We start from the raw sequence: 25,461 nt of genomic DNA, 5'->3' as shown, positions 1-25,461 counted from the left end.
TGTTGACCACGCTCACAAAGTCGTCCACGGTTGTCGGGAGATTTCGCACGAGTCCCGCGAAAAGCTGCTCCTTTACCCCTCTCGTCAAATGGCGGATCTTTTGCCCCTCTGGCATTGTGGCGTCAGCTCATCGGAAAAGACAAAGCATGTCTTCAACAAACACCGAAACTCTTTCGTTTGGCCGCTGATTCTTGGAAGAGATGGCTCCTTCCACTCTTTCGAGAAGGTATCGGTGCAATGCCGGTGAATTTGTGAAAGAGCCTCCTTGGTTGTCATACTAAGTTCGCATAGAGTCTTCGAGGGCAAAGTAGACGTTTCGCAACTTCCTGGCCCAATCCCAGTCGTGAAAGTCAGCAAGTCAATTGAAGCGGTCAAGCGAATGTTTAATATCTTCAAAAACGTCACTTAGGAACCTACCGAGCATCGTGTGTCTGTGTTCCCTAGCTTGTAGTCGTAGTGAATATGCTTTTGGATGGCAGAAGAACGAATCTTGTAGGTAGTCCTTGCAGGAGGTGACTGTTTTAGCTCTGGGTGCTCTCTCCAAGGTACCTGGAGTAACGTTGTAAACTTCTGGTCCAGACTGCATGCACCCGACAGCCTCGCGAGTACGTTGCGGGTAAAGTACACGAAGACCACTCGCAGTCAGTCTCCTTACTACGTCGATGTAGATCCTTGTGATATACTACATTAACACGAGCAGAAAACTTGCCTCTTCTTCTCTCTAAGCGCTCGCCTTTCTAACGAAGAGGCTCATAGATGACATCTGACAATAGTGTGAAAGCTGCTCACCCAGAAATAAAGAAGTATACTGATTTTTCAATTGTCCTTCCGCTTAAGCTCTCATAAATACGTAATGTTTAATATTTTTGCTTACATACCCACAGAAAGAGCGATGGAACAAAAAATGTTAGGCCTAACGTTAAGAGACAGGAAGAAAGCGGTGTGGATCGGCCAACAAACGGGGATAGCTGATATTCTAGTTGACATTAAGCGGAAAAAGTGGAGCTGGGCAGGCCAAGTAATGCGTAGGATGGACCATTAGAGTTACAGAAAGGATACCAAGAGAAGAGAAGCGCAGTCGAGGACGGCAGAAAACTAGGTGGGGTGATGAAGTTAGGAAATTTGCAGGCGCAAAAAAATTAAATTATCGGGTTTCACGTGCCGAAACCACGATCTGATTATGAGGCACGCCGTAGTGGAGGACTTGGGGAATTTGGACCACCTGGGGTTCTTTAACGTACACCTAAATCTAAGTACACGGGTGTTTTCGCATTTCGCCCCCATAGAAATGCGGCCGCCGCGGCCGGGATTCGATCGGACGACCTCTTGCAGGCGCAAGTTGGAATAAGCTAGCGCAAGACAAGGGTAATTGGAGATCACAGGAAGAGGCCTCCGTCCTGCAGTGGACATAAATATAGGCTGATGATGATGCATCAAATTTAAAACTTTTTACTTGGAACACTTGAATATGTGATATGCGGCGAAACTTGAAAGACATGCCACTTGTTGGGAGTTTAAAGAATATCCGTATTCTCATTACTTTGTTTTCGAGCCACTTATTAGTTCTGGTCCCATGTATCGTGATACATATTGATTAAATGCGACGAAATTACTCTTTAAGATAACAAAAACTTTTGGTAAATGTTTCAAGCTTTGCATAATATTTTACTTTTTCTAGCTCGTGTACGCACACAAAAATTTAAGAGAACTCATACAGGAAATGTCATCTGGAAAAACAATGCTTTATAAATCTCTGAAGAAAAAATGAGATTAACAGGAAATAAATAAACTAATGTATTTCGATAACCCGGTGACGCCGCATTCGCAAAAACAAAATTGCCGCCAGAACCGAACAATGTTTTGTTTTGTTCGGAAGTGCGCTCTTTGACCGGAAGTCTTAAAGAACCAAACCCGAGCGCCCCCCCCCCTCCCCCCCAATTTCCCTCCTCGTTCATACATTGATGGTCTGGAATCTGGCAGCCATGATGACATGAGGTAGCATAGGAGGGTTTATTAGCCACAAGCCGACTGTAAAGTTCACACGTTGCATGACAGCATTTGGCAAAAACATCCACCCGCCATAGCACACAAGGGCGCTGGCTAAGACTCGCAGGGCTAGACCTAGTTCACCTAGTGCACATGCATACCCAAAATAGTGGCCGGATGCATGGCAAAAACCGAGCCCAATTAGTAGTGCAACTCACGGGTAATGCGTATATTGTGCGTTCAGCTCCCACCGGCGGCAGGCTATCGTTTCATTCAATTCTATTTTCTTTTTCCTTTTTATATTCAAAACGTTGACTTCAAACCTACCTATTTACCCCAATGCTTTCCTTGGCTTCATTACATGTTGGCTGTCCATAATTGTCATCAACAAAAATTGAGCCATACATTGAAGTACCAAAATGGACAACTATTTAATTACACGCATAAAAAGATCAGTGCTGCTATTTTATTACCTCATTACTGTGCAAAGAGGGGCGCGAGTCAGAAGTAACAGTTCCTTCAGCTTCTTTGTTCGCCGGTTTTCTATTGTCATTCATAAGGCGGGCAAATACCCACAAACTTGTCGTCCTTTGAAGGTGTTGGGCCTATAGGATGAAAATGTTTATTAATAACGATTTTACAGTTCTCTTTAAAGTGTTATTGCATTAAGACACGATTCTAATTTAAGCAGCTAATACTCTACGTTCCTCAATTACAATTCATTTTTAAACTACAGTGTTCATGATAATGTATAAGCAAACAATAATGTTTTTCAAACCTAATTCAAGATTCTTGCCCTTGCTCTCAGATGCCTAAACGCCTGTCATATAGTTGTGCCTGGCTATATTATTTCTAAAAGCTGGACGTCCCAGCAGTGTGGTTTATCGAAACGGAAAGCAGCTTACCCTTTCCGTTGTGGACTTTGGAAAGTTTTTCTGCAATAGAAGCATGGGGGATACGTCTTTATTGTGGAGAAAAATTATTTGATTCCTCTGAAAAGATTCATAACACTTGCCCTATGTAACGTCGATTTAAAACACGATAAATATCCCTCGATTGAAAATTTATGTTATGTCATCTTATGTTCGTGTAGGCAAACTTCTTAACCATTCCGCATTTGAAAAAATAAAATGTATAGTACTGATGTTGCTATTTTTTATTATATTAGAAGGTAGATCATACGAAATACTATAGACTTCAGAAACTAGAGGATAATGGATTGTGCTAAATATTTTGTAACTCTTTAGGAGTGGGCATGCATCAACGAATTTTTCACGTTTGACTTTTTATCTTTCCAACTGAGATAAATAAAATCAGAGACACAGTCTCGGTTCTGCGATGTGACAGATACTGTTTCAAAATAATATTGCCAAGATGAGAAAGTGCTAAGCGGGATTATACGAACAGTGATTCTCGGTGTGAGCAGTCTTTATAACCTATATTAGACCTTCTTCCCGTCAGATTAAATTTATAAATGTAAGCGACAGGCGGGAAATGTACTCTTCGTTCGTCGTATCAATGTGGATGTATTGTCATAAAAAGTCACAGGTTCATAACCCAATTTAGCGTCGTCATAATTTTTCCTTGGTCCGAAAAAAAAATTAAATAAACAGTCCGTTCATTATCTCCAATTGTCAGAATTAATTGTTGTGAAATGAAACATACATGGCCGTGTGTTGTCCGTGGCAAGTTCAGGAAGAACGAGACAACCCGTGTCCTGATTGCGTCAGTGTCTGCGTTTCTGCCTTGCACTTCAGAGCTTTCGCGCCATTACCTTTCTCGAAAATAAACCTCTTTATATTTGGTGCAGGTGTTGCGATTCCCAGCCTGTTCCTGGAGCACCACACTGGGTCATTGCATAGCACACCTTTAAACACCATAAAGGAGGCCCCCTGCACGCCACACAGGGCGGAAACCCTCGTCATTTGTGAATGTGTTCCCCGTAAGCAGGGCCCGGCCTCTTTCAGCGGAACCGGAGAATACGACGTGGAAGACTGGTTCTCGTCCTATCTACGCGCAAGCTCCCATACCAATCGGGGCACCCAGGTGAAGTTAAGAAACGTGATATTTTGTAGGGCCTACTTCGAAAACCTATGGCATAAAAATCGCGGCTCTGGTATGAGCTGGTACCCATTCTACACCCTTGTTACCGAAGTGTTTGGCCAGCTAACGGCACGCAGCCAGCGTAGCTGCAGGCGCGACATTTTCCACCAATGTGCTCCGCATCTGCAACCATGTTAATCCCTCGACCATAGATGACGAGATCAGCCGCATGCTCGAAGAAAGCGAGGATGGTGTATTATCTGCGTTGCTGGCGAGGAGCTCAACCAGTGTCCTCTGTTCGTCAACTCTTGTCAGAGCTGTAATTACCTGCGCCACCATCGCCTGTCCAAACGTAACCCAGGCTAAGTCTACTTCGGACACTGCGGTTGCCACCGATAGCCCCGACCCTGCCTTGCTCTTTCATTACCTAAAAAAAACATTGGCCGCTATCCCGCCCTGCGAACGTAAATGTCCAGCGAAGCTGTAACAAACACCACACATGGTCGAGCATTGTATTCACGCTGTTCTTCTGGTGTCCTTATTTTTTGTGGTCTAGCGATGGCAGCCTTAGAATGACAAGAATGAGTTGCTAGACAGGTCTCCCTTTTATACATGAAAGCATGGTGACGCGTCACCAAGTGTATATATATATACGATTTAAAAAAAAGAGGAACGGCGTTACGCTAAGCAAACCTAGTGTGTATTGTTTCTAGTACAATGGAGTTGCCGCCAGTAATTTTTTCAATACTAAAATTTAATTAGGTAATTGTTATTAATTATCTTACTCGTGAAGTACTCTCCTAATTATCAAAGTATCAATGAGAAAGTTGTAGAGCAACATGAAAAACTACCGATACAGCTTTATGTTGCTCAATACGTGCTACATAAAAGTGGTTTTCCGAGCGTGAAAGAAGCCCGCCAATGCACGCAAGAGCCTCGAACGGCCAGTCGCGCGAAATTCTGCGTGTATTCGCGGGCTTCTTTCACACTCGGAAAAACGCATTTATGTAGCACGTATTGAGCAACAGAGAGCTGTATCGGAAGTTTTTCATGTTGCTCTACAACTTTCTAAATTCACATTTGCCACACTTCAATTTTCAAAGTTCACCTCCAACCAACGTTTATTTCTTCGCAGCAATTTTCAAGGGAGCTTACGTCACCAAGAAAATTTACAATAGAAATACTTTTGTGCATCCTCCCGTACAGAATCGCCAACTATAAATTTTTTAAGAGAATCGACGATGGTAGCTTTTGGGTTCAGGGGGATTTCACGTGGAGTGATCTATTTGCATTGTTATTAAACTGGTTTTCCAAACCCCAGAGTGGCCAATACCGGTCATGGTTCATCGGGTCTGGAAACATTTCTGCGACAAATATGCAGCCTTAACCGTGATAATTTGAGGAGCAGCACAGTATTTGCTGCCCCTGACATCATTCGATGGCGAGAATAGTCATCTTGCGCTGCATGCGGCGTTTATTTATTTGGGCTGTACAGAAGCCGAGCTTTTCCTAGGAAATGCATGGCGCCACATCTTATCTATTCACCTGAGATGGACGGAGGTAGAAATTTTGAAGAAGTTTTTGAAATACAGACTTCTTCATACGCAGTACACGTCACCAACCAACTAAAATGTGATTATACGTGCGGCACCCGAGAAATAGACGCCGCTGTTTAACACTACCGATTTCTACTAGAGTTCCACAATAATGACCTCAAACTGCAGAAAACTGCTGCGACACATTTTTTTTTCTGTTTGCGTGCAGCAACTGAGAAGTTTTTTGACTGAACAATGGTGGATCAACAGGTTAGGTTATAAAAGGTCTAAGAAACCGTCTTCTCACAATAAGCCTTGTGATCGACAGTGTGCATGGCTTTGCTCCATGTTTAAGCTGGCTTCCGTCGTAAACATCATCTCAAAGGAGATATAAACTTCCCAACACTAATGATGGGTAAATTTCGCGACTAAGAGTAATTATGTAGCTAGGGCGTTTACGCGTGCTGGGATTGCTTATGAAGCGAGAATGCGACGCGGGTGCAAGTTCCATCAACGCAGTTTTGTCATTTATGACCCTATAGCATCGCAAAAAAGTAATACATACACCCTACTCATTCCATGGAAGAACTGGGTGTATGGTACTATGTCCGTCAATGTTGAATTACTGGTTATATGAGAAACACACTTCGAAGGCACTGCTTGTGTCATTCTATGATTCTATGATGTTTCAGCAATATCGGAAACCCACCTAAAGACCTGCAAATTCCACCTTTAAAATAATAATTGTACGTGAACGTTGTGATAAAGAAGTTAGAGATGGCCATCGCATAGCCTAGCCCTAGTGTGTATTATTGCAATAATAACTTCCTGCGGCAGTTTCAGAGTCCCAACGGCAATTTTTGCTCCCTCTTTCGCACGGCTACGCCATGGATGTGGAGGGCTTTGTCGACAATCTGATAAACTGCCAATGTGGATACCCTTTGTGGAAGCTGAACACATAAAATGTGGCATAAATGAATCCACAATGGATAACAAAGCAAGCGAGATGGATTTTAATGCAGGATACAGCGTAACCCAATGCTTCGAGCTACGATTTGTACTAACCAAAAAACTTCGTCACTCGCCATCCAGGTGCGAAATATAGTGCGTTCAAAATTAAATAGCAATAGGCCTAAATGTTCGAATTGTGTTGTATTTGAATGCATACCATGCGCAATTTTAATCACAGATCAACTTTCCTATGTTGAACCCTGAACTGTGAGACACATACAGTGGCTTCCGATGAAAACACGGAATTCATCGTGATAACAATGCTTCTCTGTTCGCTTGCCTGTAGTCACTGGCGTACTGCATAAATGAAGGGCAATTTTTCCTTACTTTGGCACGTCTTCATGCAGCTCCTGCAGGTGGGAAAACCCTTACGCCTGCTGCAGACTCCAGTAAGAAACGGTTTACATTTTCCCTTGTCTTTGTCGTACTGCCACGCGACTTTATCACCTAAACAATTTGATTGCTTTCGGATACGTGAGCACATCCTCTTGTTTCCTTGCTCACCTGAAACATAAAATAAAATTTTATTAATCTCATGACCATTTATACAATTATAAACTTGGTGCTTGATGAAAATGTATGCCATGATAAAGTGCAACAGAACAGAGTAGATGATTATGTGCAGCATTCAATCTCATTAACTTGCGCTTGCGATTGAGCCAATGGGCCTTTTTCCAGTAACAACCCCTCTAGCGGCCGCCACTTCAACTAAATTTGACGGGCAAGACACACACGCTCCCACCGCTTCTCGCCTCTACGCAGAGTATGGTAGCGTTTGAACAAGAAGTCTCTCACGATGGCCATCCCTGCTTCTTTTTTAACACGAAAGTGTTTTATGCCGGGGTCCACCAAGACTTCACTGACGTATTTCCGTCACGGAAATACGTCATAGAACATAATACAAAGAAAGAAACCAGAAGAAAAACTTCCACAAACATGCAAAATTTGGAAATCGAACCCACGACCTCTCGGTCCGCGACGATAGATCGCCGAGCGTTTAACCCATTGCGCCACAAACGCATTTGCAGAGAGCTACACAGACGCGCCTTATATATCTAACACTCCTCCGTGTACCCGCGCTCTTGCTCGGGGGGATGCCGCCGCCTACGAGCAGAAAAGAGAAGTACTGCATTATGACACTAACGCGCACCGACAGTGAACGCTTCGGTGGTCTCAGCACTACGACGCCTCGATGCCAGCATTCGAAGGGACGCTGGCATCAAGAAGCACTACCAACGCCACCTAGGTGGCGTTCACCGTACTCAGCACAGCGGAGCGTGGCCTCCGCAATTAGCTCTGAAAATGTTTCTGAAGTTGATCGCGGAGGCTGCAATTACGACGCGCTGTACGCGCTGATTTGACTCGGTGACGATTCAGTTACGTGCTTTGTCTTGCGCGTTGTATTAGTGTGTCAGTTACGTGCTTCGTCTTTCGCGTTGTGCTAGCGTGTGCAGCGTAGTGCAGCTTCCATATGCACGACGGTTGCTCATGGTCATCGACGTTGGTAGTCGTGATGGAGGAGACGTGCCACCAGGTGTCAGCGTGGGTGCATCAACGCCTAAGGGCGCTTTAGCCACAAAACACCAATAGACATTATATATCAATGTGCAATAAACATTACACTACTTCTGTGAAGACACGTTTCACTTTCGTGTTCTATACCGATTCCTATATAAGAGGGATCAACCACATTTTTTTCCTTTTGTCACTTATATTGTTGAAGTAGCTTCTCATCGCCCTGCTCAAGCGCGCACGTATTTACTCACATGTAGCAATAACACACTTTACATTCACCGACGCGGCAGTAACATGCTGATGCAACGGGCAGGCCGTTTCTAACCAATATTTGAGAGATGCACTAGCCTTTATTCTTGAACAGCTTAGTGAGTACATTGATTCAACTGGCGAAGGCATGTGTGAGCGTCACACGCACCGCGGCAGGACGTCCTTCAGGATAAACTCGACCGTCATCTGGAGTGGCTCGACTTGAAGGAGGTGGTCAGCTTACGCATGTACCTAGGTGCTTGCCCTCGAGAGTGGGCATGCAAGCAGCTCACCATGATAAACGAACAACCTACAAAACTTCTGCACACGTATACTGCAATTGTACAGCATGGCAAGTGTTGTTTTATCTCGAGATATGTATCGTGTATAGCATGGTACTGGGAACTAAGTGGACGCAACACAATACGAGGGGTAAGCAGAAGGTAAGTAAATGCAACACGTTGTTTTGTCAGGTACGTAAGGCTTCATTTCCTGCAAAAAAGTAAGACTCGTGAGTTTTATATAATGCGACACCACGAGTGTGTCACTTTGGCCTCGCAGGATGCATTCTGTTCGGCTGTGTGGCGATATCCTTTTCGTTTGGCCCCACGTAACCGCACAGCTATTTCCGCCTGCTGGTGGTAACACGTTCTTAAGCCAATGGTAAAATCCGTGCGGTATACATAACCGTAGATTAAAACATCGCCGTGATACCGAGTCAGTCGTAGGGCGAGAGGTGCAATAATCATAGCGCTAGTGTCATGCTGTTACCAGAATGCAGGCTTGCCTCACTCAGCAAGAATAGCGTGATAGCTGACTGATAACATGGAGTAAATTTTTTTCTTTGACCGTGCGCCTCCACTCCAGTACAATACGTTCACCATTCAACGCCAGTTTGTGCAATCGACAGTACAGCAAGTGGTTGGCATGAGATTCGTCACAAACGCTGCGCCTATTGTTCGAGCGTTACTTCACGGAGTCGTATTCATCGAAAAAAGTGCTTGCAGTCTTTCCCACGAACTGCGAAGTGTTTCCTTTAACCAATATTCTCTCCCAGAACACGAGAAAAATTATTGTTCAGCCCCTCAAGCTCAAGAAATTGCCGTGGAATTATGCACGGGTTCATGTACTCACTTCGCACATCTTCTTTCTGGGGTATTTACGCGCCAAAACCAGTTCTGATTATGAGGCACGCCGTAGTGGAGGGTTCCGGATTAATTTTGACCACCTGGAGCTCTTTAACGTGCACTACAACGCAAGCACATGGGCGTTTTTGCATTTAACCTCCATATAAATGCGGCCGCCACGGCCGGGATTCGATCCCGCGACCTCGTGCTCAGCCGCGCAACGCCTTAGCTGACTGAGCCACCGCGGCGGGTCACTTCGCACACCTGCCCTGCGATAATGGCTGCGTGGTGTGGAATGCAGCTAGTGCGAGGGTACGCACATGCGCGTAGCTGAATTACTGACTTAGGTTACTTGGTAGTCTATGCTCTAATGGGTATAGCATTGGACTGGTGGACTGAGGGAGGATGGTTCGAAACCAACAATTGGAGTAATTCTGGTTACTGGGCATGAGTAGCTAGGTATGTGACGCTCGTAATGAACCTCTTTGTGGCCAACTCCGGTCGCTGGGTGTGTGAAATTGGGTATGTTCCGCTCGCTAATGACGGATCCCCCGCAGTTGTTTGAGCCATAGCCATAGGCACCAAACCAAACCAAAGCACTGAAATTCTTTGACGCCAACTTGCGTCACTGGATGTGACACAATATATGTGCCGCTGATTATTGACAGAAAAGAACTACTAAACATTTTCGCGATGCTTGGCGCAATCGAGCCCGCGTCATATACACTCAGATAGTCTTGTCCCAATATCTAATCAGGCGCCCGCCACGTGCGGACTTCGCTGCCTAGCCACGCCACTAGATAGCGCCGCGTGTTCAGCGGCTGAGGAGGGTGGTTGATTGGGCAAGATGGCGATTCATAATCATACAGTGTGAAAGCTAAACGTGGACGATGCAAGGGATACGTTTGTCCTTGTTCCTTGTCTCACCCACGTTTAACCTCTGTGCTGTACACTTAGGAATGTGTTCAGCAGGAAGCGGAAGAGAGTAACCCGGCTGCATACACGCCTAATACATAAACCGGGACTGCAGCGGAATAGCGTGCGCCGCTTCATTGCTTCAATGCTATCCGCATTATCGACGACATTCAACGTTAGACGGGTTCGGTCGGAATTTTATTTTGTGTACAGAACTGTCTAAGCACAACGTAAGTTGTACTAAATTAGGCATATTGGACAACAGAAACCGCAAAGAAATTTGTTTTATTTGTAACGTGCCTTTTTTTTATTTTGGGACCAGCTGCGATTGCAGAAGTTTGTTTTTCGCACTCGTCTCAGGTAATCTTTTCATCATGCTGAAACAAAGGTGTGTGCAGTATAGAGTGTTATTTTTCTGTGTCATGGAAAGTATTCTTGAAATAGAGAAAAAACGATCAGCAACACTCTTGTGACTGTCCTTGTTCTAACACACCCAAGAACATAAATTATTGCCTTGCATATTATTTTCCCGTACATTAAAAAAATGGCAAAGTTTGCACTAGGCCGCGCAAAGCTCGAGACACAGCGAAGCTGGCGCATCGATTGCGTCATAACCTAAGAGATACCTGGCATAACCAAGCTCAACTCAGGCATAGCTAAGGCCGAACCTAGCTGTTATCAAGTAAAACCTAGATGCAACCATGTTCGAATCGACCTAGCCAAGTTCAACCTCGCTACTACCAGGAGACGCAATCGATAAGCCATCTTCGTTGTGACTCGAGCTTTGCGCGGCCTAGTGCAAGATTTGCCTCCCCATTACGACGAAATTGCACGCTGGAATGAAATTGCAGGCGGGAATGATTAGCGGCCATGCAGCCAGCTGTGGAAAGTGAGGCGACAAGGACGAACGCGGGAGCAGTGGCACGAGCGCGTGCCGAGCATGAGTACGAGCACTAACCGAGGGGCGCCAACGAGCCAGCTGCGGAAGAAGACGCTCGAGCCAAGGCTGACGATGATAATTTCGTGAAATCGCACTTTTTACGGCTGGCTGAAACAGCTTCGCTGTTTTAGAATTTCTTCCCCAAGTCCCCAAGCGCTTTTCACCGTACCTGTGACAATTTTTCTCGCGCAACAATCAGTCCATTAAGCCGACATAATCTCGCATCTCATAAACAAACCCGGATAACTTAACGCGCCAACTAACAAAATGATACCCATTATTTTTATTTAATATGCGGGAATGTGCATAAATTCAAGTATACTCGCGGAACTGCTCATTTTGCTCTATTTGTGATTGTGCTGTCTGAAACAAAGTTTATTCAATCACTTGCATTGAGTGCGCTCCTTTATTCAATATATGAGAAGCTGGGCGAATAATCAAAACCATATTGTCACCTTGGTGTTAAATATGCATGACACCGCTGTTTTTAAGTTCTTATATCCACTAGGAAGATGGTACTATTGCACCTGCGTTAAAAAGAGCGAATATACGTTTATTTTCTTAATGCACGTGGTGAGCATAAAACAATTACACATAGTGTACTTATGCTAGCAATCAGCTATCAGTGTGTCAAATTTCGTGATTTCGCTGAAGATTCGTGGTGAGGACAGCATCAATTTTTACGCGTTGGAAATAACATTGGTTTTATTACAACATTGTGAATATTTTATACAAAGTTAGCTCTTGAGAACATTTAGTACGCGTAAATGAAATAAAAAGATTGTGGTATGTTTAAGGCAGATATAATATGACCTACGTGACGTTTTAGAGTTTGTACTTGTGCAAGACGGGGCTTACCCTCTGTGGGAGTAATGCAGACAAGAATGTAGGTCACAAGAATGCAAAGCAAGACCCTCATTTTCTGTCGTTTGGCTTAAAGAGTCGTCTTGATAGTGGCCACATTATCCAGGCTTCATGTTCCTTTGCATGTACGCAGCAACACGCGCATTTCTATGCCCTCGAGCTTGCACAATAGTCGTTCAGCTTCATGATATATGGGGATTTTATTTTACTTCAATAGTTGACAGACGGCGCAGGTGGAGCTTCTTCGAACATGTGCAAAGTGAAGCGTTCGTGGGCGTGCACAATTGCGTGCCTTACTTGGCAACAAGCACCCATTCTTTGTTAAAGAGGCCCTGAACCACTTTTTATCGAAGTGGAGAAAGACATTTGAAGTGAACATACGCTATTTCAGAATCACTTTGCCACAAAAAGTACTTCAATGCGTTCAGCAGAAGCGGAGTTATCGGCAATCAAACACGTCCTCTGTTGTGCTCCCCTACGTATACTTCAACTCCTTGCACTGCAATGTCTACGGCGGAGTGGAGCGAGGCCACAACGCTCCATCTCCGAGACGTCACCATGGTGCGCAGTTCAAATTTTATTTTGTACTTCCGGTTTTTGTACCTGCGAAGCGCTAAACGTAAGCAAAACGCGGTTGTCCTCAGCGAGCCGTAATGCGCTTAGCCAGCGGCCGCGGTGTAGCCGACCGCAGCGACCAATAGCAGCCGCGTATTGGAATGTGCTTTACTACCAAATAAAGCACACAGAAAAGAGCTAGGATCACGGGGTTTTTTAAACGAGAGCGTTTGAGACAAAGGTGAGTTCGCGATCTGCTTGCGAGCTCCACGGACCGCGTACGACAGCAGAACTTGGCTGAGATGTTCACAACAGCGTATTCTACCCGCGGACTATGTTATTTCACCAAGCCTTAGGGGTGGCTCCGGGCCCCTTTAAGCCAACCTTTAAAACGAAACAATTGCGTCCGCACCCCCTCTCCCTTCAAGAAGCACCGGATACGCGAGGTGGCGCGGTGCGATAGGTGATAAGCGTGGACGTGAGCTCCAATGCACAAAAAAAAAATGCCATCGTCATTTTGTCACCTTCATACCATTGTGATCATTCATTCGTTGTCAAGTCATTCTCAAACTTCCGCCGTCTTCACTCTGTCTCCACGACTGCGTTTTCATATCGTGATCACGTGACCATCGTACTGCCATCGACGTTATTCCGTCGTCATCAAATCATCTCCTTCATTCAATAGTCCCCATTGCGTCGGCGTCATGCAGTCGTCGTCATGTCGTCTTGTTTGGTCCAATGCCAATCCATGGTCGTTATGCCGTGGTCCCGCCGTCGCCGCGATACCGTCGTCATTTCACTTTCGTCATGGTGTCTTCGTCATGGCATCGTCGTCATACAATTGACGTCATACCGGCTTCGTCATCGCTTGACATCACGCAGCCGTCGTCATAAATTCTTCATATTTCACCTACGGGCATATCATCATCACCCCGTCGTCATCAATCCGTTATCACTGTGTCGCTGTCGCACAATCATGTTCAATGCCGTTGTGGTTGGTCCGTGATTGTCATTTTGTCGTAGAGATTCCAGTGCCGTCATGATATTGTCGTCATAGGTGATATCGTCATTTCATCGTCGACGTTGCGCTGTCATCATATTTTCGTCGCTGTGAGGGATGCTAATGTTTGAGCGCAACAAGTTTACATTATACGAGGTTTTTCCCGGTTAAAATGTCGCGAACCTGATTGTGCGCTCGATATTTGGACGGGTGTGGTTGGCGCCGGCGGCCTTTGCCGCCGACCATCCGGCCATGGTCCTCCTGGCGGCGAATATTTGTAGGTCTTCGTCTAACAAGGCATAAAAATATCTTTCCTTTATATATATATAGTCCCCGGTTCGCGTATATATATATATATATATATATATATATATATATATATATATATATGTTACAAGTGGCCACTGAACAATCTCAGCGTTCTTCGTAAACGACAATGAAAGCTTCGCTTAAATTGCTTCGCAAAGCACCTGACATGGGCATATATATATATATATATATATATATATATATATATATATATTGTCTCTCTTATGCGCATTGGTAAAGTGCTACCAAAGCAGATAGGCAGGGACTTGTAAACATATATGTGGGAGAGTTGGTCAAAAGATAGGGCAAATAATGTTTTTATGAACGACAATTTGTAGCCTATAAAAATATTCGCGCAGCTAAGTGTTCTTTTTTTTTCGCAAAAGAAATTCTATCGCATGATTTTAGGCACGTGTCCTAGCTCCGTTTGTAGGTGCCTCAGCAGCGAGATGCCACGCCTACCTCTGCTCAAGGCTTTATTATATAGTAATTTTTTTCCAACACTAGATATATATTTTAATGAAAACATGTCCTGACGGCAAAAACTAAAGTACTTGCAAACCAAATCATATTGGGTGAGCCAAGAAATATAAGCTGTCATCACTGTCGCTATGGCACACATAGTATCCCTAAAACGGCTGCAAATGCTCCAGTTCATTCAAACTGCATATTGTGATGAAGCATAAACTTCTATTGCAGCGTGTGAAAGAACAGGAATGGGAAGTGTATTTTACAAGGGTAAATTTTTCATCATATAGAGGCCGGTCGCAATACCTTCCTATTTACATTAATACAATAAGCAATAAAACAGTTGACCATCTCATACTAGTGTATTCTCTCTTCTATACCATTTTTTGTGCGTGTGTGAACATAATTCTGAAAGGGTCCTACAAGACTAGTTCTACATCTGCGTTATATCGGCTTTGCAATTCGATAGTCTTATCACCGTAAGTATGTTTTATTTGTATATAGTATAGAACGTACGAACTATTTTTGATCTACAATGCCAAATGCAATAACAACGTTTGTTTTGGTTATACAGGGTAAATGGTGTCAAATGCTCCACAACGTATTGCCCTTGTGCTAGAGTAGGTTAGTATCTCAAATTTATTTTATACGTACATAAAATGGAACGTTTACATAAAAAAGGCATAAACCATCACATATATGGCATTGTTTGAAATTTAAGCGGACTTCATTCATTACAAACATAACAGAAGCGGTAGCCAAATTATGAATCTCGCAAGTCTTTTTGCAGTAATGGTATGGCTACAGAGTGATATCTACAGAGCAGAGAGGACATTAAAGAAATCGGCGTCCTGAAAGCGTACCGGAGGTACAACACATGTTCGGCATAACCCGGGCCACCGTGCCTACTCTCTGTTTCATGCGCCTAGTGAATCTGTATATGCTAAGTATTTTAACATCATTCAAAGGCAAAATTTGTCATTTGGATAGCATAGTATCACAATGGGATACTAGTGCTTGGCTAGTATCCGCCAAGTACGGCTTTGACACATACCACTGTGGTGGTCCTATGATCTGTAATAGGGGAGCACGGAACTAAAGCGGCGGGTTGTTGCTTGCGTTCCGGTTTTGTAAGAATGCTTTGCTGCCATCAAAATGTTTTATTGTGATAGAAATTATATGGACACTTCAACCGGATTTCTGCCGTCGGCGTCGTCGTCGTCATCGCCGTCGCCGTGAGGTTCCGTATAGGCGAAAGCGCGCGGGGGTCGCGCGCTATCACGGAGCGCGACCCCCCCCCCCCCCCCCGCGCTATCACGGAGAGCGGCGCTGTACTCCGGCACCAAAGGCATATCTTGCCACTCAATCTCCCACGCGAACGCAACAAAGCGGGAAGAGGGGGGGGGGGGGGGCAGCTTCTCCTTTGCGCTTTGCCCGGGGATGCCGGTCGTCCGCACCATCTCTTATCTCCACAAGGCTCTGACCTTTCTATGCGCTGTGCATTCGCCGCTCAGTTTCTGTTGAAGCGATCGACCGCGCGAACCTGCGCTTGCTGCCAGCGTTTTGGCAGTCGTTGGCTGCGGTCATTCAGTGTGATCTATTCATTTTTGCTTGTGCGCGCTGACACCACGATTGTTAATTCAGTTAGTAAGCCAATGCGTCCAAGTTTATGCAGCCGGTAAAACTACTATCCCTACCTTGAATAGCTCTCTACTAATTTGCTATCGCAATCGATGCTTCGCTTTTCGGGCGAAACTGCGACATTTTTATTGCGATAGAAATTATAGGGCCACTCCAAGCGCATTTTTGCCCGCGCCGTCGTAGTGGTGTTCCGTATAAAGTCCAACGGCGATAAAATCGGCGCCGCGCGACGTGCGTTGTGTGTGCGAGTGAAAGCGTGCAAAGGTGAGCAGGAAACCGCAGCTTAATCTCGCGCACGCCAGAGAGGAAGGCGGCCGGAGGCGCACGGTCTTTGTTAACGCGCGAGGAACGGGGAGGAGGAGACGGAAACTAGAGAATGGGGGGGGGGTGCGCTCTGCTTACGTGGCTGCTGCTCGAGGAGCTATCACGAAAGCGAACTGCGACGCTGCCGAAATGTGCGCCAGCCGGTGCCTCATCTTCAAAGCGATCTGCGATGAGCCAAAGTGCATTCGCCGAGTGCCGGTAGCTTCGTATGCGCTGCGCTTTCGACGTTTAGTTCACGTTGAAGCGAGATCCAGTGCGAAGGTCAATTTGTTCGTGGCCACTGGTGCGCTTTATCGCTCCAGTGTTTTGTCGAGCACCCGCGGTCATCGAGTGAGCTGTGTTAATGTTTGCCTGTACGCTCATGACACCGTACTTGTTTATGTAGTTAGTACGCAAATATTTACAACTTTATACGGCCGATAAAACTACTATCGTTATTTTGTATAGCTGTCTACTAATCTGCTATCGCAATCGATGCTTCGCCTTTCGGGCGAAACTGCGACTTTTTTTTACAAATAGAGGTCAAAGGAGATTATATTGTTGTGGGCTTTTATTACCATCCCAATATCCTAACACGCTGGACATTCTCCATTGCGGGCGCACGTCACGAACACCAGAAGAACATCCCGTAAAGCATGTCGGCATCATATGAAATATGTGTGAATGAACAGAATATCGACTGCATCTACATATCTGTGATGGCTCACTAACATCCCAGCCAACGGCAGAGCATAGGTGGAGACCACGTCATTCGTACAGCTGAGCTGCTATACAAGGAACGCTGCACTATAAGGTTGCAGTGGCGCCGATGTGGGACATAGACCGCAGAGCTAAAGTAACAATGGTGGCCGTTCCATTTTCAGGCAAGCTACTACAGTGTGCTGTAGGCTATGTTAGCTTTAAGCTGCTACTACATTGATGCTAGTACGCAACATAAAACTTCACTGTAATAGTCTCGCACAATGTCTAGTAGTTACTTCAGTTATCAGGCCCTGAAACAGTCGCAAGAGTGCATTCAATGGCGTCAGCTCTATGCCTTATTAATCAGTCTCGTAACTCTAACGTTGAGACGAGGTGATGTGCGGAGAAAGCTCGCTTCCAGTTGTCAAAGTCCAAAGCGCGGAAAAAGGTGCAACAATTGCTGCAAGAAGACGCGTCCGTATCCGTCGCTGCGCATCGCATATTAGGAAAGCGGCTTAAAAAAAGCAGCTACTAACCGAAAGCGTACAAATCGTTATACAAAGGGTTGGTCAATAGATTTCATGTTTAGGCTGTCCAAAGTGCTGTGAACCCGAGACAAGTCGTTATTACTTTGGCTGACGAACTGCGTCGGCGAGTAAACTACACGTGTTTTCAGATGCGTCTAGCACGCATAGCGCTGTCGTAAGTACAATATAGAACGAAAGGTGTCGGATGGCATCTAAAAAATTTGTCGTACACGCCGTGGTTGCTTAGTGCTTTTGGCATTATGCTGCTAAGGACGAGGTCGCTGGATCAAATCGTGGCCACGGTGGACGCATCTCAATGGGGGTGCATGAAAGACAGAAATGCCCGTGTACCGGGCACTGTGTGCACGGTAAAGACTCCCATGTGGTGAAAATTATTTTGTAGTCGTGTGCCGCCTCATAATCAGATTGTGGTTGTTGCACGTAGAACCCAAGAAATCATTTTAAAAAACTTTTTGATGCAACTCAACTCATGTGCTCTGCCCCAGGGCGAGAATATTGCTACTGTGCGGCTTGACGCACACGCCAACCATCTCGGAGCACAAGCTTGCATGTGCGTGGGGAAGGTAAGTCGCATTATTTTTCAACAGGCATGCGGCTGGGCTGAATTGAGTTGCGCCCGAAAATATTGCTCTAGGGGACACTACTTAAAATCTACCATCGGGCATCCAACATTTTTAAAGATTCCCAAGTGAGGTGACTCCTACCTACTCATCTACCCACCTTTGTACCTACCGGCCTATCAGCATACCGCAATGCTTGCTATAAAGTTCAGCGAGAAGACAGTTCAGTATGCTTCGCGAAATTCACGTTGCACTGTGATATAACGACCAAGGGTAGTCTAATCGATTTTGTGCTGGACTGCTGAATAAATAAGTTTTACATCAGATAATGCATGGGAACATTACGTTCTCGAAAATAATAAGCCTGCCAAAGTAAGATATATCATGCAACACATTTTTGGGGTACGAAGGTGAGACCCGTATAAGCTGCTTTAATTGTCCCCACATTTCATCAACTAAGTGTTTAAACTAGGTCCGGTCGAATCCGTTTATATCGCTGACATATGCAACAGATTTTCTAACATGTATTTAGAGCGATCATTTTTCTAATCTAGGTTTTAGGCTCTCTTGTAGCTTTCCTTTTTTTCAATCACAACACAAACACGACCAAATTTATTTTGTGCACAAAAGATTACTTGCCTATCTCTGTTACCACGATGTTTCATTTATTACTTTTTGATTCATGATTGCCAATCTGCTTCATGCGTCTGTTTGTTCAGAAGTACGTTTGTCTTTGTCGATTACTCACAGGGAACCCTGATCACGAGAAGGAAATCGACAGAAGTATCAAATTGGGTTGGAGTACATACGTCAGGCATTGCCAAATCCTGACTGGGAGCTTACCACTGTCGTTGAAAAGAAAATTGTACAAGCATTCTACCCATGCTTACATATGGAGCACAAACTTGGAGAGTAACAAAAAGCTCGAGAACAAGTTAAGGACCGCACAAAGCGCGACGGAACACAAAATGTTAGGTCTAACGTTGAGAGACAGGAAGAGAGCGGTGTGGATCATAGAGAAAACGGGGATAGCCGCTCTTCTAATTGACATTAACAGGGGGAAAATGGAGCTGGGCAGGCCATGTAATGCGTAGGACGGATAACCGATGGATCATTAGAGTTTCAGAATATGTGCTAAGGGAAGAGAAGCGCAATCGAGGATGGTAGAAAATACGTGAGGTTAGGAAATTAGGAAATTTATCTGCGCAAGCTGGAATCAGCTACCGCAAGACGGAGATAATTCGAGATCGCCTTTGTCCTACAGTGGACATAAAAATAGGCTGATGATGATGACGATTTCGGGACGCAATCCCACCCTTAAGAAACTAATAATTTATCCAGAAAAAACACGGTAGACACGAATAAGAAGCACCGAGGTGAATTGCTTGCTTTTATCAAGAGGGCCGCTTTTGTCAAACGACATGCTTCCAGTATTGAATAAGCGCGGACTCAACAAAGCACTATGTGATTAGGTTCTTTACTATTTTTGAGTGTACTGACCACGAGTAGAAGGCCGACTTTTTAGAACAGAGGCTAGAACGACTAGACGATCTTACCGTCGACAAACTTGACTGTAAGCCCTATGCAAGCGTTCATTTTTCTGACAATTCAAAGCTGGAGGAATGGCCAGACCCACATTTTGTTAGTGGAACTGTTGATTTCCTAAGTCTATATTAGTGATAAAACCCGCTGATTATCTAGGTAAGGGTGAATCTGCGCCTGTGCATGTCGTTCTTGTTATTTCCCATGAATTAACCAAACTAGCTCAAGTAAATGTCACGGACATTTGGCTTAACCCTCGGTCCGCAACCTTAGGGTGCGCTACCCTCTTTGCGTAATAGTTTAGTACCAGCTCAATCAATTTCAACCTCGAAGTTTTCCTTAGCCAGAGGCATTCTTACACTGTCATTAAGCAATTTTTTTGTTTTAACTCTATCTATCGATTTCCTCGCAGTCTGTAATCTTCGATGCTCCACTGTGCTCACTATTCTTTAATAATCATCTCCGATTGTGGTGCTGGTTGTCTTCAGTGCGTAACAGCTGGCACGGCAATGCCTTGTCTTCATGGGGTTCTGCTATTCTTATCTCTAAACTTTCGTTGACGCTGGTAAATTTAATCAATTGTTTTCAAATAAATTGTCCCAATCAGATGTTAGAGACAATTATTTTCATCAACATACTAGACACATATCTTCTGGCCATCGCGACAAGCAGATGAATCTCGCAGGAAAAATGTACAACAACGGCGCCATAAATACAGCTGGTGTCCTTGAGAATGGCAATTGTTTCAGTCTCCTTTTTCTCGGCATGAACGAAATTGCTCTTTTCAGTCCCATCAGGTTTGCTCAACATCTTGAAGATGATGAACTAGCGAGGTGTAGCCACTAGCTGCCATCCGCTGTCAATGCATATGGAAAGCGAAGCTTGTGTCGCTGTCAATGTACGAAACCACTTGCGAATGCTTCGTAGTTGCCAAAAGACAGTCATGAGATCAACTGGGCAATATGGGAGCGACATTACAGACTTGAAAGCGCGGTGCCACTGAATCTGTTCAAAATATGGAATAGTTCAAAACAGAAATAAATGAATAAACAGGTCAGTACCAGGCAGAACAAATGGTGACGTAGAAATATGCGTCAAGGGGAGACGTCCGACCCCATTTTTCTTTCACCTAATAGTAGGAATTACATGCGCAATAAAACATTGACATCAGTTCCCAAGAACGACAGAAATTGCGGCAGAACCCATCTTACGAGGACTGTCGATGGTAATGCGTTAGCATTGATTCAATATAGCGACACAATGTATTGCTACCGTTGAAATGAGTCATGTATGAGGCGCTTTCTGCAGCGGCACTCGTCTTTCGCGCTTGGCTTAGAACACTGAGAGTCATCTGGCGAAGCCTACTCGTGGTGTCTGAAGTGCATGGTACACCGTTGCGTGCGAACGTTTTAAACCCTTCATGCGGCAACCGGGCTCTTCTCTCGAGCTGCTTGGACACGCTGTGGCATCTCGTGACACTGCGAGAAGTACGGGCCGAGACGACAAGCGCGGCACGCCGGTACCTTAAAATGCAAAGAATTGTTGCCTGGTTTGTGCACATACAATGGCGCATACTCAGTGGCTCAAGTTGTCGAGATATTCACGGAAAAGCGGCACATACGTAGTGTAATCATGGCGCAACCTACTGATGCGTCCGGTTGTTGTCTTGAGGAGCCCAGCTGAAGTTGGTTCGATACTATTCAGCATGGGAGAAGTTCAAGGGATCTTTTTCGTTATTGTAGAGCGCCACATAGCTAGCTACCCAAGTTGGCGTCAAGCACGTTCATTGAAGAGTGGCACACACCTACTCGCACATACGCAGTCACCTAAGTTGACATCAAAGATGTTCACTGGGGAGTGAGCAGCTGAGACCGAGCGGCACATACGCAGCTTTTCAAGTCGGCATGATATAGTTTCTTCGATAGGCGGTACCTACACAGTCCTTCGTGTAGATTGACTCATGTCGACATGATTGATCCTGAATTCTTGTTTCCTTTCTAGGCTATTGAACCTTATTTTTGTCATCTGCAAAATTATCTTCAGCCTCACTCTTACACTTTCTCGGTTAAGGTGCGTGACCTTATTGGAAAATATCTACAAGGATTGCACAGCAGCCTTGGTTCTCCACAAGAAAAGTAAAAAGTTACCTATCAAGAAAGAGGTCAGGCAAGGAGACACAATCTCTCCAATGCTATTCACTGCATGCTTAGAACTATTCAAGTTCGTAGACTGGGAAGGTTTAGGAGTGACGATCAACGGCGAATAGAGCAACCTTCGGTTTGCAGATGACATTGTCCTATTCAGCAACAATGGGGACGAAATACAACAAATCATTGAGGATTGGGATAAAACATGAATAAATATCATCCTATAGAACATCTTTAAGGAAGAACTATGCAAGTGCAAAAGAAACAGGGCAGTTAACAGGAATTTACAATGTAACAAGCTGTTTATTACTGAAGTTCGCCTAACATCAATGGGTTGTCTACTTGATGAGTTTAGCTCAAGGAGAGTTTCATTTAATTCATGAATGATTTCGTCCTATTGGTGCTTAAGCTAAACTTAGCATAACTTCCAGAATAAAAACTTAAGTTTTTGTAGCCAATTTGATTGATGGCAGAGAAAAATATTGGTCTTCATGGTTATTTTCTTTTGGGTTATGTTACACCCCCATTCTAAAGTCATGTTTCTTTTTATTTCATTTCTCTCGATGCTAGCTGCCCACCAATGCGAGTTTTTCTGTTACCTTTAAACACACAGTGCGCTCCCCCTCTATGTTATGACGCGGACCTATACTAAAATGAATTTTTTTTCAAGTGAACAAAGTACTGAACTTTTACTCTTGCATGACATGGTAAGAAGATGAGAAAAAGGCACTGAACAATAATCATTGTGTCACTCCAGTAAATTAGGTTGGAAACGTTGTGCAGCTGACTAGGCGAAACTCTGGTTTGCTTCAATTATAGTAATAGACAATAATACATTGGCGATGGCCACTCGACAAAAATTTTTTCTATTGTGCTTGTAATGTTTCCGAACTCATAGCTTTTTTTATATTTAATACTCGACCTTCATTCAAACCAAGTGACTCGCTACAAAGCGGACTCAATTTTTGCTTGCTGTTGGTACGGTCTTCATGCAGTCTTTGTTATTGTTGTACCTTTGGAGATGTAAGCGCTGCTTTTAAACAGAGCGCGGTTAAGTCAAGCAAATACGTCGAGCCCTTTCTACAAAGCAGTATGTAGATAAAAAAAAGGAGCTGGCTTCTGACTATTTTATAGGCCTGAAAGCGGTGCTCAGCATTCTAGCAACAATAAACCATTGTAAATAATTTTCTATCCTGGTGCCCAAAGCAACGTGATTTCAAGAAATAAATACACCATCGGGAATAATTGCTGTTTCGTGCCGTTAACCATATAGACGTTTTCAATATTGTCTTTTTGATTATTGTTTCTCATGAAATATAAAAAAAGCAGTGTATTCCACCATTGAGCACGCATGCGTGTATATTAAGGAGACATTAAACGAGTTTTAACTTTGCTGTTCACTGAGACTTTGCCGTGACATTCGAACCTAATACCACTCCCGAAACAAGTCAAGCAGCACCTTCTTGCGCCTTCTTGCTTTTCTGTGCCACCTTAGCTCGCCGTTGTGAGGCGCAGTCGTCGCCCAAGCCCGTTGAATGTTTTTTAAACGCGCCATTCTGCCTTGCCTGTTCACTAAAGCTCAGCTTAGATGCACTGCCACAGTGTGTGGGGTTTGAATGATTTTCATCCTAACGGTAGGAGAAGTATCTGCCATTAACGGAGAGAACAAGTCGACAAGAAAGCCCAGCTGTGCAGCCGTTGTGATGTCGTTGTTGGCCCACAGTATTCACTACGTAGGACCGTTACGCCACATTATCGCGCCGTCGTCGTCACGTTGTCGTAATTTTGTGGTTGTCACGCTCTCTTCGTCATGCTTCAGTCGTCCACGTCATCACCATCTGCATTGCCCTTATTTCACCGTCATGACACTGTCATTGTCATGACACTGTCATGACACCACCAGAGTCGCCATCCTCATGCCATGCCGTCTACAAAAACATGTCCACTATACATTCTGCTGCCTTCATGAAACACCCCCATCGATGTCAGGTGTATACTTCGGAAATGTAGCTAATATATCCACGTGAATTCTATGGTGCGCATAAGCTGTTCACTGATTCGCGTGCAGGAATCGTTCTGAAGTTTCGAGCAGAGAACACAGTCCCATCACCGTCCGAGTAAGAGCAGCAAAGTCAAACTCCTGCGTGATCTAACAACCACCTAGGTACCCTACTCTGACACAGCATTTTTCATTCCCTTCTAGAGGAGAACAAATAGTCCTGAGAAAAGTGAGCCTTTAAAAAGATTATAGATATGTCGTCAAACATTCGCTCACTTGGACAACCATCTTGAATCCTTTCTGCAACTGTTTTATTATATTTCGGCGAGGTCTGCAAGTGAGGCCGTTTCAGGTGATGCTTTCTGGATACGGGAATCACATGGTATTTCTCATATTTTGCGGGCTTTGCTATTGAGCTTGACAAAAACTATGCACGCTATTCGTATATTGCTCAAGATATCTCAGTTGCATGTTTCTGTAACCGTCTCAAATTTCTTAATTTATTTGCTGAGAATAAGTGTCATTATTAACCAATAATATGTTTTTTGCAATTGAGCAATAAATGTCCTCAACAAAATTTGCTGATGGCATGTAAAACTGTATGCTTTATGTGGTTCGTGTGAAATTATCCACTTCTTGTTATATTCCGAAAAATGGTTGCTTAGATATCCAGTATACGTATAAAAAGTTACAAATACGACAGAGCTTATTTCATACAATAGCTCAGTGCAGACATTTTCAGGGGCGCTTTTCAACAACAATGCAGATCAAGCGTCATAGGTAGGACGAATAATATGAACTGCTCAGTAAGTAGGTTCTTTACTTTTGCAAAAATCTCTAGTGCTGAAACTATAGATCAGGCATTATCCAACACAAACTTGTTTCTTTATTGCGCCAATCGTTTGGTACAGTATTACTACTTCTGTTATATTAAAAACGATATTGCAATAGTGCAGTTTTCGTATAGGCTTTACGCGTTACTTCCTACATGTTTTTTCTGTACTGCTGTTTTCAAATATTTTAAGGCGTTTATTAGTAGCATAAAAGCATTGCAAATGTAGCTGGCTAGTCCTAATCTAAAACAGGATAATATACCTAAGTATTTTAGTAGAAACAGGAGCAGCGGTGAACAGATCGGTGAGCAGCAGGAGTATTCCTCGCTCTTTCCTCTAATGGTATCTGTGCAATACAGAAAACAAATATCCGTGTTGAGGGTCGAGCGAGCACCGCAGTAAAGTTTATTAAGTTCTTTACCTACGCAGTAATGACTTCCCTACCACTAGAAAATGTTCCGGCCATCCATTGCATCTCTAGAACACGTGAAGTGTGTCTAAGGAATGGGTTTGTTCAATTTCACTCGAAGATCTCACATAGATTTATTCATTGAAGCAAGATATTGGGCCAGATGAGCTTACAATATAATTATTCTCGCACAACAGACGACCAAAGTGCAGTGCAGGAATGGAGAGTGTGCCATAGATTTCAGCTCAGGCATGCCTGGA

The 25,461-nt window shown here is 44.2% G+C and overlaps 1 protein-coding gene across 1 annotated transcript; it reads right to left on the bottom strand.

The window, feature by feature from the left end:
* Positions 1–2,432: 2,432 nt before the first annotated feature.
* On the bottom strand, positions 2,433–12,287 carry LOC119459469 (uncharacterized). Its single transcript, XM_037721235.2, has 4 exons — positions 12,180–12,287; positions 6,903–7,079; positions 2,892–2,921; positions 2,433–2,591 (listed from the first exon to the last, which is right to left on the bottom strand). Exons 1-4 carry the CDS (start codon positions 12,238–12,240, stop codon positions 2,536–2,538), a joined length of 324 nt encoding a protein of 107 aa, XP_037577163.1. The 5' UTR covers positions 12,241–12,287; the 3' UTR covers positions 2,433–2,535.
* Between the last annotated feature and the right edge of the window lie 13,174 nt (positions 12,288–25,461).

Source organism: Dermacentor silvarum, chromosome 7 (genome assembly GCF_013339745.2).
Source record: "Dermacentor silvarum isolate Dsil-2018 chromosome 7, BIME_Dsil_1.4, whole genome shotgun sequence".
Lineage (NCBI taxonomy): Eukaryota > Metazoa > Arthropoda > Arachnida > Ixodida > Ixodidae > Dermacentor > Dermacentor silvarum.
The sequence above is the reverse complement of the archived record's forward strand: the minus strand, read 5'-3'. Positions and strand labels throughout refer to the sequence as shown.